This window comes from Drosophila tropicalis, unplaced genomic scaffold, assembly GCF_018151085.1.
Source record: "Drosophila tropicalis isolate 14030-0801.00 unplaced genomic scaffold, ASM1815108v1 contig_845, whole genome shotgun sequence".
Taxonomy (NCBI): Eukaryota; Metazoa; Arthropoda; class Insecta; order Diptera; family Drosophilidae; genus Drosophila; species Drosophila tropicalis.
Window position 1 is genome coordinate 228617 of NW_027173338.1, and position 16938 is coordinate 245554.

Below are 16938 nucleotides of genomic sequence, written 5' to 3' on the forward strand. Positions count from 1 at the left end.
ATCAATTACAGAAACCGAAAAAAGACCGCGCACACCGAAATTCCCCCATGTAATTTTCATGCAGTTTTCTATTTTTCGCAGTCTCAATTAAAAAGCAATTAAAAAAGCTCAAAAAAAAAAAAAAAAGCCGAAGAAGAGTAAAGACTGACGTAATTTTACTTTTAATACCCAGTAGCCATGGGTGGGCACTAGGGTAGACAAAATTATGAGACTGTCTCTTAAATTGTAGGCAGATAATATTCTCTCGACACGGTTTATTAAACAATTAGTTAAAACGTACGATTAAAGTTCTAAAAAGTTAGTTAGTAACATTTCAAGACAAGCAACATGAATGGGAACACATCGAGTTGGCAATATTTAGTCCTCAACCTCAAATTTACAAAGTTTAATCAATTTGCCAATTGTTTTAGGGTATCGTAAAGTCGGCGATTAAAATTGATTGACTGTCGTCTGTCTGGCTAAAATTTAATTAATATTTTTATTTAATTTACATAAATTTATTTATGTTTCAATGGCACCGCCGCCAACACACGGGTTTTTATGTTGTTTTAGGGTATTTTGTGTTTTTTTTTCTCCCTCTCTTTCTCTCTTTTTTTTGTGTCTTTTTTTTTTTTTTTTTTTATTTCTTTTATTGGTTTCAGGTAGCCTAAGCACTTTATTATGCAAATTATTATTAAAGCCAAGCGCCACGCTTTGCCGAACTTCAAAAACAAATGGGTTTTTAAATAAAATGCGGCTGCCGCCGACACATCCAAAAAAAAAGACAGATAGAGAGAGAGAGAAGAAAGAGAGAGAGTATGAACATACATAATACATAATTTTATTTTACAATTCAGTTAAGCGAAAACTAAACAAAAGGGCTAACCAAATTGCAATTAAATTCATCCATCGCATCCAAGTCCACAAAATTCCCCAAAATAAATTCAATTAAATGCGACACAACTGATTGGTGGCAAATCCCCAAGAGCCGCCAAAGGCCATCATGGGGTTCACTTGCCAATGGTCAAACTCATTTGCAATATTAATCAAATTTCAATTTATTTAGTTAACTCAATTAGTTTAGTTGTTGTCCATAGGAAACGTTTCACTATGCATAAGCCAGTCGGTGGTCACAAAAATCTAACAGGGGGCTTTAGTCAATAGAAAATTATTTTGGAAACTAAATAATCGATTTTATACAATAGTTGCTTGATTTGAATTCTCTAAATTCTATTTTATTAGGCTTGCTAACCATTTGATTTATCTAAGGCACATTGAAAGTGCTCAATAAAAAAAGGGGACGTATTTTCATTACTTCTTAACTGTATCATAAGTCAAACTAATGTTTTAATGGCTTATCATGGAAAGAAGTTTACAAATTTAAAATTTTAGCTATTATTATCACATACGCTAATCTAGGGTTGTAAAATGGGGAACTTTAACCCCTAAGGTATCCAATATTCTGTAAGGTATTCATTGTTTATAAAGAATTCTTAACTTTTCCTATGTTTCGCAACTTTAAATGCCTCTATAAACAATATTTGCTTCAAAGAATTCCTTATGTCCACAAAATTTCTTTAAATATCGGATTCTTACGCTGATTATTGCATACTTAAGGGGGCAAATTTCTTTATTTTCTTAGCCCTAGTGAGATAGGAGAAAGGCTGCATGGTTAACAACGGGTTAAAAAAATCGAAAATTGTTTTTTTTATTATAAAGTGAATTTTATTACGAATTTCCTGAAACGAAATTGAGAACTCGAGCAAGAATAAGTTTAGTTGTTTTTTAGGTAATATGATCAGTTATGTAGAAAAACAAGTTATTTAATTATATAGGTAAATAAAAAACAAGACAATTTAATAAGAACTTGTTTTCGAAAATGTTTGTCCAAAATTATTATCAATTTATTTCAAGCTCGGCAGACAAGATCGTCTGCTCCAATTTATACATTTCAATTACTTTTCCGTTTCATAACGTAGTTGCCTATATCACATTTCGAAAAGGTCTTTATTAGCAATTCTCGAGAAAAATGTGCATTGTTCCATTGCCCAGGTGATTTGATTGCCCTTCATTTCGGCAATGCATTGACAAACCCCTTTTTTCGCTTTGATTTTGTTCTCTGCGCATCTTCCGAAAATTGTGTAGCATCTGCTCTGCCGAGCGTCCTTTACCTGATGTGATCAATTTTGAAAGAAGCCCGCCAAAAAGAATGAGAAAAGAAATAAAGGAGTTCACTCGCAATATAGAATTCTATCTCAAAGAAGAGAGAAAAGAGAGACTGGGGGGTGGGCGGTAAGGAGAGATAGGGACACAGAAACAACAAAAAAAAAAAAAGCCCATCAGACACGTTTTAGACATTTCGCCTCATGCACGCGCCGTTTGTGTTTATTTTATCATTTGACTGATATTTTTTCGGAGTGCCTTCACCCCGAAATACACCAAAAAATGTTTTTGCTCCGGGAGCAACTTTTCCTGGTCTCACACACACACACACACACACACACAGAAAAAGCTCTCTTTCTCTCTATCTCAACATTTCTCTCTGTCTCTTAGGCTCAGATCAACGAACTAAAATACTTTTCGCCGATGACGTTTCACAATTCAATTTCATTTTGTTGTGATTATATTTGGGCTTTATTTTTTTTCTTTCTTTCTGTTTTTGCTTTACTTCTGTGAAGGTGCAAAGGCAAAGTGTGATAACAAAATACAAAAACAATGCCAAATAAAATGAAAACAAAACTTCTTCAAATCAAAATCGAAAAGCCGACTCCAAATTACCCTATAAAAGGCCATCGATAAACAGGAGTTTTTAATTTATCAAAAAGGATAACTGTATATCAATAAAAACATCATGATAATTTGAGGGGTTTAGCTTCGCGCCATCAAGGATCAAGAGTATATATATATATCATAAAGTGGTCAATTGTATATTTAACTTTTTATCACAAAGGACAAATTTGTCTTTAAGTATCCTTATGTCGATTAGTCCTTGTACTTTGAGGTCTAATAGTCTTTCAATTTTGGGAAAACTTGAAGAAACACGAAAAGCAAAGAAAGATTTCTGTAGAAAACTTAAAGGAGATATATGAGGAATCAATTATCCTTCTTACAAAGACAGATCGACCCACGACCTTTTCAGTTAAGTTAAAAGATATTCGAAATATTAGCATTTTCAGACCATAAGCACTTAGAATTTAAAGTATTTTTTAAGGAGAAAATAAATTGTCTGTAACTTGGTTTTGTTCTTAATAGGCAAACTGCAAAAGATCACAGAGTCTACCTTAACTAATATACCCCAACTTATGACCAAGGGTAGAAACAGAAGAGCATAAGGCGAAAGAGAAATATAATAATAACAAAAAAGCACAAAACTCTCAGTCCGCCGGGTAAACAAAAGTGAGAAAGAATCGGTAGTAAATTTGAGAGAGTAAAGCTTCTGAATTGAGACAGAGACAGATGGGTGAGAGAGTGGGAGACAGACAGAGAGAGGGAGCTTGTCATTGTTGTTATTGTTTTTATTATTTTTTTTTTTTTTTATTTGTATTGTGTTGTTTTTTTTTTTTGGCAATTGCATTCAAAAAATGTGTGTTTAGTATTTCGGCAACTTTGTGACTGTGCGAACGCTTTTGCCGTCTTTTTGCACTGTGATTTCTCCAAAAAATAAAAAAAAAACCAAAAGTGAGTCAAATAATCGCTAATTGAGTCATAAATGTATGAACGAAACTTCTAGGATACACCATGGAACTTACCTGACCGATAAGATCGTACGGAAAGTGAAAGAAATGGTGAACGAACGTGGTGAACAAATTTTGTTATGGAAATGCCATTGACACTTCTCCGTCAAAAGGAATAGGCTAAAGTTGATTGACCTTGATTTTCGTGTAACATCAAATTGAGCAGTGAAAACTCATCAAACGGAAAAGGCAAAGAAAAGCCTTTTTGGTGAAATACTTAAAAAATAAACATCTGTGTGTGTCTGTGTGTGTGAGTCTTTTGCATTTGTGTGTGTTAATGTGTGTGGAGTATGTCAATGACTCAAGCCAAAAAACAAAACAAAAAAAAAAAACAGACCCAAACGCGCGCGCAAAAATAACACACACACACACAAACACACATGTTAAAATGTTTAAAAATTGTTTTTTTTTTTGTTTTGTTTTTTTTTTTTCTCATCGGTTTATTGCACTTCCATTGTGCAAACAATGATATGAAATGTCCAGTGAAATTGTGTTTTTTTTTTCTTGCTCATTCTTTCATTTTCATACTTATTTTTACTACTACAAAGTGTGCCGATTCTCTGTGTTAAGCTAAAATGACGTTTATTGTTGTTGTTATTATGCATTCACAAAGGCAAGACGTTCAATTACTTCCGCAATGACAAACTGTTGCACCAGTTTTCTTTTATGCTCCACTCTCCTCCCGGCACTAAGCAGCGAATGCGAAATGTGTGAGATAAAGTGCTCACGATATGAATAAAATTGTTGGAAGAGAAATAAAAATATTGTCATATAATTCGCTTTATTACAATTCACTCATTGCCCTTAAACATGTGAATGCAACAACAAAACATCTTTTACAATAACAACAAACCCAAATCGTGGGATAGTTTGTCTTTACGTCATTCGAATGAATTTTCGTTGCCTACTTTGTAGGGCATGTTTGAAACTCAATTTATTGGGAAAACTGTCAACAATTATACTCTTATATAGAGGACATGTTATCTTTTCTTAGTCCCTTTTCCAGACCAGATCGTTTACGTGTTGGATATCGAGTTGAAAAAGAATTGTAAAGCTTTCGTAAAATATATAGAACCTCTTTCAAAAGAGCCATCTTTAATGTTGGTTCTTTAGTTTTTTCTACATATCGCTAGCTTATAGATGATCTTTGGACTCTAATGTGATAACTAGAGTCCCTAAAGAAAAGTTAAAACTTACCTAAATTTATTCATTTATAATGCGATTAGTTAGTTAACCGAACTGAAATGTATAAAATTGTTATTGTTACAAAGTTTAAATATATAGAACGACCTCAAGAGAGCTTATAAGAGATTTATTAATAGATAGGATTGAAAATTTTTGTCTTAAAGAGAATCTAGTTGGTCAAATATTTTAAACAAATTCATGAGCAGCCTTTAGAAGTATATATAATATATGTATATGTAGATAACAATCTGCATTTATTAAGCTGTATATCGACAAGATAAGCACAGTCTTAAACGAAATGTCCTTAAATATATAAACAACCTGTGTGATTCATATGGTTTGTCATCGTTTACTTTTTTTATTTATGGTAAAAAGGATCTTTATCTAACTGCCTATAAAATGAATCTTCAAGCTAAAGATCAATAAGAAAGTTTAGCTGGTTTTAATTACAGATAATTATGAAATACTTTTCTTGTCGATCGTTATCTTTATGTTAGAAATGCACTGTGAAGTGTTTCAAGTAAATCTAATTCAATAGGTTAATAATATGCGTGGACTCTTGGGCTTTATACAACCTTTTGAAACCTTTTTAACTGCATCATTAAAAAAGGAAAAGACTGAAAAAAATGCTTATCTAATTTGATCAAACCGAATCTAAACATTTTGGTATCTTTTCTTTTGTCTATTTTTTCAGTATCGTGATATTTGTGACAAAGGCCAAAGCCGTGATATATCCTCAACCTCGACGAATAATAACAACTCTACGATAACGACCAATAATAACCACAGCAGCAGTAATAATAATAATAATAACAACAATAATAATAATAATAATACAAATAATAATAACAACAACAGCAAACCACAAGCAACCTCAACACGCTGCACACGCTGCGCCACAGACAATTGCTCCATCCATCCGGTGCAACAGGGTGAAGTCTCATCCACAGAGCCACCATTGCCAGAGCCATCTCTGTTAATTGGTCAAGTGCCGGAAATTTCGGCTTACTTTGAGGCAGTTGAACATTATATTAGCTCTGTGGGTTGGGTCCTGTTGCAGGTGAACGCAAACGGCATCATTGAGTCCTGTACGCAGAATATACGCGAATTGATCGGCTATGAGAAACAGGAGCTATACCATCAGCCACTCTGCATGTACCTGTATCAGGGGGATCACGCCAAACTGGAGCCTATTATAAGTAATATGTATAGCAGCAACAGTGGTGGTGGTGGAGGTTCTAGTGGTGGCGGTGGTCTTGGTGGTGGCATTGGTGGCATTGGCAGTGTCGGTGGTTTGGGTGGTCCCGCTGGTTGGGGTGATCTCGATGAGCTTAACAATGGCAATGCATCACAACAATCGCAGGGCTCGAATTCCAGCTCAACTGGTGGTGGAAATGCTGGCAAATCGAAACGCAGCATTTCGACCAAAGTACGTATGCTAGTCAAGGATACGCGAACTGCCACCCAGACATCATCGAATTGTGGTGATGGCATTGGCATTGGCATGGGAGATCAACAGAAACCATTGAGGCAACCTGGTCAGCAGGATAAATATGAGGAAGTTGTATTGATAGCGGCTCCAGTCAAAGGTAAGTTGAATTTGTAGCCAAGAGAAAGACAACATTCTCTAAAATATTCTCTCTTTCCATGTAGACGATGCCGATGCCAGCAGTTCTGTGTTATGTCTAATTACACGGCCCGAGGATGAATCGCCGCTGGATATGAATATACAGCAGCATGTCAGAGAGCAGCCAATCGAACAGATGACCTTCAAGCTGGACATTGATGGCAAAATACTCGTTGTGGATCCAACAGCGTTGCGTGAACCGTTCAAACAACATTTGCAGTCATGGGTGGGTCGCCTCTGGCAGGATCTATGTCATCCGCATGATCTGTCCATGCTGAAATCACATTTGCGTGACATACAAGATTCAGCCGCTGTCCATTCACCGGGCAGTGCTGCTGGTGGCGGCGGCCCCAATTCACACATTTCCAATGTGGTGTCGCGTCCATTTCGCTTGCGTTTAGGTGCCCCCGATGTCTATGTGCATGTGAAGGCCAATTCGAGATTGTTTCTCAATCAGACACCGGGCGAAAGTGATTTCATAATGTCCGTGCAGACATTGCTCAATTCGGAGAACGATATGAATAGCAACAATACGGGATCTGGAGCGAATGGTGGACCTGGAAGTGGACACAATAGCTTGAGTCTTAGCCAGCTGTGTGCCATATCGCCAAGTGCCTCATTGGCTAATACTCTGGTCAATACACTAACTATGGATACATTGCATGGCAGTTCCTCATCATCAGCATCATCGATTGCTGCCCACTTGCCTACTCATCTTTTGGGTGGCCTTGTTGGCGGTGGTAATGGCAACAATAATAGCAGCAGCAACAACAACAACACTCAAACCACCAATGTGGGTGGACCATTGATGACCAGTGCCATTGTAAATGGCTCGGGCATGCAATCGCAATCACAACAGCAGCAGCAGCAACAACAACAGCAACGCTCCACATCCTCCACAGCCAGCTCATCGGCGGCGACATTGGTGAATGCGTTCACTGCCTCACCGGCACCCGGGGAGCATAGCTTCTATGGCAATGATACTTTAGAATTTGATGTAGCACATTCCTCATTTGACATGGATCCCAGTGGCATTGTTGGTAGCTGGATAGATTCGCGTCCAAATTCACGAGCCTCAGTGGCCACACCGGTTAGTACGCCACGTCCGCCCTCAGGGCATGGTTTTAGCCCGGCTCCGGCCACGCCCTATCAGCTGTCCTCACATTCGGCCACAAGTCTACCATCGCCCCAATCGAATGCCAGTGCAGGTGGCAGTTATGGTTTCAATTTCCCTTATGAGGCAAATGAGCCCAAACAGGAGAAGGATCACTCCAGCAACAATAATAATAGTGGCAGCATGATTCCTGGTGGTGGTGGCTTACCTAATGGTGTGGGTAGTTTACTCCTTACCCAGCAACAGCAGCAACAACAACAACAAACACCACCACAACAACAAGAATCGTCCGAGAGATTGCGTCACCTGTTAACTAAATCACAGAGTCTAGCTAGTGCTTTGGGTGCTGGCGTCGGAGGCAGCGGTCTAGGCGATGAAGAAAAGGTAAGTAAAGAGGAAAATAATTTCCATTTCCATTGCTAATTATTTCCCCATCCCTCCCCCTCGTTTAGTACTTTAAGACGGAGAGCAGCGAGGATGAAAAACTCACTGGCGGCAACATGAAAATGTCTGCCCAAACGGCAGCAGCAATGAGCATGTTTGGATCAACGTCTTCAATGGCACGCAATGTCGGTCTATTGCAAAAGGCAGGCAACTCACAGAATCCCATGTTGCTCAAGGTACAAGTAAAAAGGGAAAAAGAAATGAGCAATTTTGAATCTAAAAGTTCTTCTTTTTATTCGGCACAGCTTCTCAATGAAAAAAGCGAAGACGACGATGGCAGCGGAATCGGTGGTGGTGGCGGTGGAGTTGGCGGCATTGGCTCTGGCCATCCGGGAGTAGGTCTCAATAATAGCCGGCAAAGTGAACTGATGCGTCAATTGCAAAAGGACGATGGTGGTTCGCATGGTTCCATGATGCGTGCAGGAGCCAATGCCAATATGAGTAACGAAGATCTCAAGGCCATGCTGAAAATCCAACCCGATCCACAAATGAGTCGCAAACGTTCACTCAATGAGCCGGACGATGATATTTCTGCCAAGCGATCCGAGGATAAGCCAAGCAAACTATGTGTACAGAATAAAATGCTGGCCAAGCTATTGCAAAATCCGCCAAAGATACCAAAAGCCCCAAATCCAGAGCAACCGTTGCAGGTGAAAACGTTGCCAGACATTACAAGTTCGACAGTGAACAATGTAAGTAGTTCTCTGGCTGGACCGGGTAACCTTATAAGTGCTGGCAGTGCAGGACCAAAGGCAGCAGCCAATCGTCAGCGCAAACAGCAGCAGCAGCAACAACAGCAGGCAGCAGCCGCAGCAGCAGCAGCAGCTGCCGCCGCCAGCAATACTTCCCAGCAGCAGCCAAACGATGTCTACCTCAGCCAACAACAGCAGCAGCAACAACAACAACAGCAGCAGCAGCAGTTGGCCTTCCAACAGCAATTGGCCACTACAGCAACTACCTCAATTACCACAGTGGCCTCCACTTCATCCGCTGCAGCAGCGGCTGTTGCGGCAGCTAGTGTCGGCCTTATGATTGATGGCGATACAGAACTCTCCAAACTGCTCGATAGTGTAATGGAATACTATCCCGATGATACTCCAATTGTAACGAATGCTCCATCGGAAGCCTCTGCCATTAGCGATATACAGAAATCCCTTATGCTAGATGTGGAATCGGTTTCCTTTAGCAACGATATTGGACAGCAAATGCTGATGGCCCAACAACAGCAGCAACAGCAACATCAGCAACACCATCAACAGCATCAGCAACACCAGCAGCAACATCAACAACAACATCATCAATTAATGGCCCAACAACAATTGCAACTTCAACAGCGACAACAACAACAGCAGCAGCAGCAGCATCTTCAACAACCTCCAGCCTATCATGCAGGCATGCTTAGCCTTCAGCAGCAACAGCAGCAGCAAATGCAACAGCAGCAACGCCTGGAGGCTATGCGCAATCAAGGGTTCCAACGTCCACCTCCAATGTATCCAGTTCGGGGCCGGGGACCCATGAATGCTGTGGCCACGCCAAGCGGTGGCGTGGTTTTGCCCGCCCAGCAGCAATTGCGCAATTTGCGACAGCAACAGCAACTGGCTGCTGCCCAGCAAAAAGAGCGCCTTCTGCAACAGCAACAGAAGCAACAGATGCTTGTGCCCGAGAATGCCAGTGAGTATGGGCCATGAGATAATCAATCGATTAACCAATTCAATCATTCATTCATTAGAAATTGGAAACTAATTCTTGTTCATTTCTTTTCAACAGCTGGCATCAATGCGGGAATCAATAATATTAGCTCTCTGCTAAATGCCACTGTGGCACCCAATGTCTCACTCTCTCGCACCAATTTGTCATCAGATGCCCAATTGAGTCCGAACTTTGCTCAGACTCTGATACAACAGCAATTGAGCCCTGGACGCAGTGCTCCCTTCAGTCCGCAGCCCAATCAAGGTGAGAGAACATCTTAAATTTCTAAAACTAGGAAAGTCTTAACTTCCCAAACTCGATTCCTTTTTTGCAGGCTATCCACAGTTCCCGCAGACAGGCCAACGTCTATCACCGCAGCAACAGCAACAGTTGAGCCAGCAGCAAAATAATGTCCAACAGCAACAGTTGGCCTATCAACAACAGCAACAGCAGCAGCAAGTGGGTGATGGCGGTCGTTGCAATACGCCATTTGGTTCCAATTCCGGTCTACAATCGCCAGGCATGCAGAATAGTCCTCAGCAATGGACTGGCAGCGGTAGTGGCGCTGGCGGTGGTGGAGGACCTGGACCAGGTGGCCCATTGCCAGGCGGCAATTCTGGACGCACCCTGCAGCAACATAACCCCATGTTGATAGCCCAACTCCAGGTATGCTCCAATCAAGTACATCAAGTAACTCGACTGTAATGCCAATGCCTTTGTGTTTTTGTGTGACATCAGGGTGTGAGTCCTTACAATCCACGTCAATATCAACAGAATCAACAACGTCGTGGTCTCAACTCTCCCGGAGCAGTTGGTGGCAATCCAGCAGGCTTACAGCGACAGAACTCGTTCCAATCACAGGCGGGCGGTGGGGCCACCACTCCAGATGGCACAAGTGGACCAAATGTTGGCTTCAGTGGTGGACCTCAGTCGCCCTACGGTGGCAATGTCAATGTATTCCAGCAGCAGAATCTACAGAGATTGCCACGACAGGGCAGTGTGCCGCAGGCAACGCAACATTTACCAGGTGAGTGGTTGCACACTGATCGGGAATCTGTCCAAAGGGATTAGAAAATGAGTCACTGGATAGTCGTTGAGTTTTATTAATTAAGATTTCGATTTCACATCATTTGTGAATATGTCAAAATTATGTAAATTTAATTGTCACCTCGAACTCAGCTAGTTGCAATTGATAACCGTTATAAGTAAATAAAAAAGGGATAGAAGAAAATTATTTAAAAGCCCTGAAAACTTATGAAAAGCTAGGACAAGTTTTGGAACTAGTTCTTAAAGAAATTCCTCAAAAAAAAATGTTTACCAAAAAATTATTAGATAGGACAGATAGCTCCCCACACTGCCCATATACTAAACATTAAACACACAAAACACACACTTAGACAGCTTCGCACACACACACACACATATACACACAGAAAGACATACACACACACACACACAAAATACCTTAATTATGATTAGCGATAACCAAAAGCCAAAACAAAACAAAAAACGCTTAACCGACACAGGCTCGCCGCGCTTTGGTGCATCTCCTGGCACGAATACCGGCAACAACAACAACAACAATAGCAGCAACCATACAGATAATGCCGCCTCCGCTGCCAGCAATCAGCAACAACAACAACAGCACCAACAACATCATCAACAGCTAATGAATGGCCTTAGCATGTCCCCGCATCCACATCCACATCCAGCCATGATGGGAATTGGCAGCTTGGGCAGTGCTGGAGGCAATGGCATCATTGGACTCGGTGGTGGTGGCGGCGGCAACAACAACAACAACGGCAACAATTATGCTGCAGCCCTGGCTGACTATGGGCAACAACAGCTTCAGGCGAACAATTTCTATGGTCGAGCCCAGAGTGGTAAGCCCGTGTGCTCTCTCTCTCTCTCTCTCTCTCTCACTGTCACACACACACTCACACACCTCTTCTCCATATCCATATCTGCATAAATGTGTGTATATATATGTATAGATAACTGTATTATACATTTGGGACACATTCTGTATATATGTACATCGGAAACATTTCAATTCCTAACAAAGTCAAAAACATTTTGCGTGTATAACTACTGTATAATCATTGTATATAACCCTGCCCTGATTCCCAAGATAAGAACCACACACACTCACACACCCACACAACAACAACTACACAGACTCACACACACACACACACATTATATATGTATGTATAGGTCTAAATGTATATATGTCATAACTTAGCTTAGTTTTTAGGCGCTGCACTTCCTTTTCCCGCAAATCAAAACAAAAAACGAAAACCATCTACTAATGCCAATTGTATAATTTTAAGCAAATATCATAAAGAAAAACTCATTAACTAAATTAGCAAGGGAGACTTACATACTATTTAAAAACGGGTAACTATAAGCTGCGATTGTTTGTTTATTAATTGTGCAAATTTGAATTGACTCAAGCAAGTTGGCCAAAAAATTAATGAAGTCAAACATGTAGATCAGATATTAAAACTTTCTCTAGATCGGAGTATATAAACAATATCGTTTAATTCTATTTGCCATTATAAAACTTTCATTTTCATCCAAACCTTTCTCAAGATGGCAAATAAAAATTTCATTATGATTCAGATTATGATCTGAAAGAAAGCAACTTTGATTTGCTTTAATTTTGTAATCAATATGACTATTAATACGACTGAATCAAACTGGAAATAAATGTTTAAACTTAAAGTTTGACTTAAGTTGAATAATGAAACACGACTTTAAATTACATCTGAAATTTATAAAAAGAACTTCAAATTTCATAAGAAATTTATAATCTTGAAATTAAGTACATATAATAAAATTTAAATTAAAAACTTTCTAAGGAATATAAGAAAAATAAGATGAAAACTAATTTAGCCTTGTTAGGAGTTTTAAAAGTCGACTTGGCCAACTTGTTAAGATCAAAAAAATTGTATAAAGTAATTCCCCGGGCTACCCCTGACCCCTACCTTACTCAACCCCATTTACTTACCCCACAGGACATTATTATTATTTGTTGTGTATTTTTAAGATATTAAAGAATATTAATTTCGATTTGTGTTCTTTTTTGTTGTTTCTATGTTGTGTATCTGTTGTCTGTTTTACTATAATTCTTCTTATTATTATTATTATTAAATGTTTTTGTTTTAATGTCTTATGTTGTCTAGATTTCGAGTGAAAAGTCAGAAGCGAAAATCTAAACAAACTATTTGTGACTAATTATTGATTTTATGTTGTGGGCTAAAAGTCTCTCTCTCTATCTGTAAATCTAAATTCGATTTTTGTGGAATTTTCGACTAAACATGCCTTAAATAAATCTTCTATTTCAGCAGGCAATGGTGGTGGCGGCGGTGGCCCTGGAGGAGGTGGTGGCGGCGGCGGCGCTGGTGGTGGCAATGCCAATTCGGAGTTTGTCAAACAGGAACTGAGAGCCGTGGTCAGTGTCCGGGCCCAGCAAGCTGCGGCAGCGGCTACTGGTGGCCCTGGCGGTGCGGTGGGTGTCATTGGCGGTGGCGGTGTGGTTCAACGTGGACAGACACCGCAAAGTCCATTGCAACAAGGACCAATGATTGGAGGCGGTGGCGGCGGCAGTGCAAATAGTACAAATATCATGGGCAATGCCACGCCCACGGGAAGCGGCAATGGCAATAATGCAATGCTCAATACGCCACCAGATCCAACGTTGGGTTTCAGCTTCGAGACGCGTAAGTTAAAATTTGTGAAAAACGTCAAAGAAATGTTTGATCTTTGATCACTATAGCCCCTTTAGTAAATAGGTTTGCCGAAATGTCACAAGTGAATGGACGCTTCTTGCAAGCATTTTATTAATACCCTTTTATTTTAACTAACTAAAATGAGTAATAGTCACTTATCATATCAAACTGATTTCTGCCCTGATTCTAAATTCACTTTTAGAACAACATTTCACTTTGAATCTACTTTGTTATTAGAGTCAAGGTGTTTAGATATTCATTTACGGCATGGGTTGTTGTTTTTAAACAAATTTTTAGAACCTAGAATCCTAAAAAGGTCTAAAAGAAGAAAACACTTTCCCTTTGTTGTATCATTTATCGTGATTATGAATTCAAACTTTGTTTTATTAAAGAATAAAGTAAACAGTTACAAAAATCAATGTAAAACTATTTTTGTAGCTTTTAGTAGACATCTTCATGTTCTTGGTTTGTCTTTTTCCAACAATTGTCGCTTGGACTTATCATTGTCTTTACTTTACAAACACATAGAGGCATCTTTCTGCTTGACATTTGCTGGACATTCCCTCCTTTGGATTGCATTGTAAGCCTTTAATTAAGCCATCAAGGATTTCTAATGGCGAAACAATGATTAAATTAATGCAAATTTGCAATAGAAACAGTTTGGAATAAAATTAGGATACTTTCATCTCGAAAATATTCAGAAATATTTTGTATAAGCATTCTTAACAGTTTGTTGTCAGATAGCAAAATGGCTAGACACATATTTTGATTCATTTTAACCATTATTGTCCATGGCAAAGTGTAAGCTAATATGGCCCATAACTTCAAACTGTCTCTCTTATGCCTTAAACGGCTAAAATACAATGACCATGATAAGCTATAGAAAGTCAAAGAGGACAATTGTGAACAAATTGAGAAGACATTTAGAAACAAAAAGCATTATTGTTGAGTTTTATAGACTCAAAGTTCTAAGAGAGATCAAAAGTGAATTAGTCTAAATTTTTATAAGGACTAAAATTGAGTTTATTAATTAATACAAATGCTTTCTCTCCTCTATTTTCACAGCGGATTTCTTTACAAGCAGCGCTACTAGGTGACCCTAAGGTGTCCAATTGATTGGATGGCATCAGGATTAAAATCAAGAAGAAGAACAACAAAACTGCTAACTAATGGCAAACAAATTAACTTTGCTTGCTAAACGCATTTATGGATCTAAAAAAAAAATATTCTATTTTCAACATTTGTCCCAAACAACAACAACAAGGAAAGTGGATTGACAGACGAAGAAGGAAAGGAGGAGAAAACTCCTGCAAAAAAGTAAAAAACGTGTAAAATGTAAAATTAATTTAATATTAAATAGCAGCACTATTTAAAAAAATTAAAAATATATATGCAAGAATATATATATATATTATAAATAAAAAACTAGCAAATATTAATTGTAAAACAGACATTATTAAAAAGGACAAAAAACAAAAACAACCAACAAAACAAAAAGAGAAGGGAAACCCCCCTCAAAAAAAGGAGAACAATTATAAAAGAATTACCAGACACATATAGTTAAATATTTTCAAGAAAAACAAAACAAAACAAAAAAAATGCTAACAATTATACAAAACAAATAAAAAATATTTATTACTTTTTAATTATAAAAATCGATTACAAAAAAAAAAAAAAGAAGAAAATTGAAAAGAAAATAGATTTAAGTTATACAGAAAGGGGAGAAAAGCATAAACCATATTTAAGCTGGCAGAGCTTTTCAACAACAACAACAAATATATTTAAAAAAATTAAATATAAAAAGAAGGGCGTGGCATGTGGTAATGGCAGCAGTTGGCTAGGCTTTAAATTCAACTGGCATAAGAAATAAAATTTAAACGAAGCGAAAACTAAAAGAAAATACCAATACACACATAATATACAATATATATATTTCAATTAAATATATATGTATTTAAAATTAGTGTTGAATTTTTTTCAGTGTGATAATTTGTTAAATTTTATATTAACTAAATGTGTTGCTAATTTGTTGCTCCTAAAAAAAAAAAACAACTCTCACAAAATATCTTTCTGTTCTTTCTGATGTTTAATCAGTTTATTCTATATAGTCCTTGCTTTCTCTTCATCCTTCCCCCACTTTCGCGTATTGGATTTGTACATATATAAATATACATATATTAGGAGCCTTTTCTCTTCTTATTCTACCATATTCGCCTATTTTTTAATTTGTTTAGTTTAATTAACTTAAATTAATCCAACAATTTTCTAAAACGTAAAACGAAAAGCGCGCAAAATGCTAAAGAGAGAAATTATATATATATATATTTAAAAGAAAAGAGAGAAGAAGGAAAAATAATGGAAACTGGCGTTGCAATTCATGTGAAGGCTATTTTTACAGGTTTTGTTTAAACTAATTTTTAACATTTAAACCATTTTTTATATTATCTACCTTAATTTTATATATATGTATTGATTTTAATGTATCACAATTTCAGCGAGAAACTTATCAACGTTTTCTATTGTGTAATTTTTTATTGTCTATAAGTTTTTGGGTTCGATCGTTATAAATATTATTATTATTATTATCTATTATTATTATTATTATTATAATTATTAAACAATGCTATACAAATATGACATAAATTTTAGTTTATAATTTTTATTAAATTACTGTTTAAATTGCAAAAAAAAAAAAAAAAAAAACAAAACAAACAAAAAACGACACACAAAAAACGAAAGCTAAATAAAAATTTTACAATACAAATATATAAATTACAAAAAAAAAAAAAAACAAACTGAAATGAGTTTATTTTTGTTTCTTTTTTTAATTTCGTTGATTTTGTAGTTTTTGCTTCATTTAACAAATTGGAATACTGAGAGAATTTCACAACAACAACGACAACAACGACCGATCGATTCAATAAATACATATATATTTAAAAAATGGCGATATTAAATACTTGGGAATATAAAAATACCTCTCGTTAAGTTCAAACTAAAGCTAAATAATAAATATTAAATGTATGAATTATAAATCTGTAAATAATGGCAAACAACACAAATTGATAAACAAACATAACCCGATGAGTAATTTCGGTATTCCGAATTTTCTATACCTTTGCAGATTTTTGAATATTTTTGTTTAAATTATCATCAGGTTTCAACAATTTTGATAGGTCCCCAATAAGCACTTTCATTTCAAGGGGATGATGAATAGGATAAGATTCTATTAAGTCTAATTAAATCTATCTATCTATCTTAATTTGTAATCTGTTCCTCAGCAATTCCCTTATCTCTTTAAATTAACCATCTTTGTCACATTATTTTATAGAAATCTAAATTTTCTACTTGAAATCTTATAACTTTAAAACAATTCATTTTATAAAAGAGCTTATAGAACAGATCATCCTAGCAATCGTTTTTATTGGAAGA

General features: G+C 37.2%; 1 protein-coding gene across 2 annotated transcripts in view; it reads left to right on the forward strand.

Moving 5' to 3' along the window:
• The window catches only part of tai (taiman), a 91207-nt gene extending 76262 nt beyond the window's left edge, over positions 1 to 14945 (forward strand). Inside the window, exons 5-14 of one of the 2 annotated variants that reach the window (XM_068295701.1) lie at positions 5593 to 6487; positions 6552 to 8023; positions 8092 to 8259; positions 8329 to 9754; positions 9851 to 10036; positions 10107 to 10438; positions 10511 to 10799; positions 11299 to 11655; positions 13123 to 13497; positions 14572 to 14945. In XM_068295701.1, the coding sequence (XP_068151802.1) occupies positions 5593 to 6487; positions 6552 to 8023; positions 8092 to 8259; positions 8329 to 9754; positions 9851 to 10036; positions 10107 to 10438; positions 10511 to 10799; positions 11299 to 11655; positions 13123 to 13497; positions 14572 to 14603 (5532 nt within the window). In that variant the 3' untranslated portion in view covers positions 14604 to 14945. The remainder of the gene's footprint in view (positions 1 to 5592; positions 6488 to 6551; positions 8024 to 8091; positions 8260 to 8328; positions 9755 to 9850; positions 10037 to 10106; positions 10439 to 10510; positions 10800 to 11298; positions 11656 to 13122; positions 13498 to 14571) is intronic. The other variant, XM_068295702.1, reaches the window with a different exon arrangement.
• Positions 14946 to 16938: the final 1993 nt, after the last annotated feature.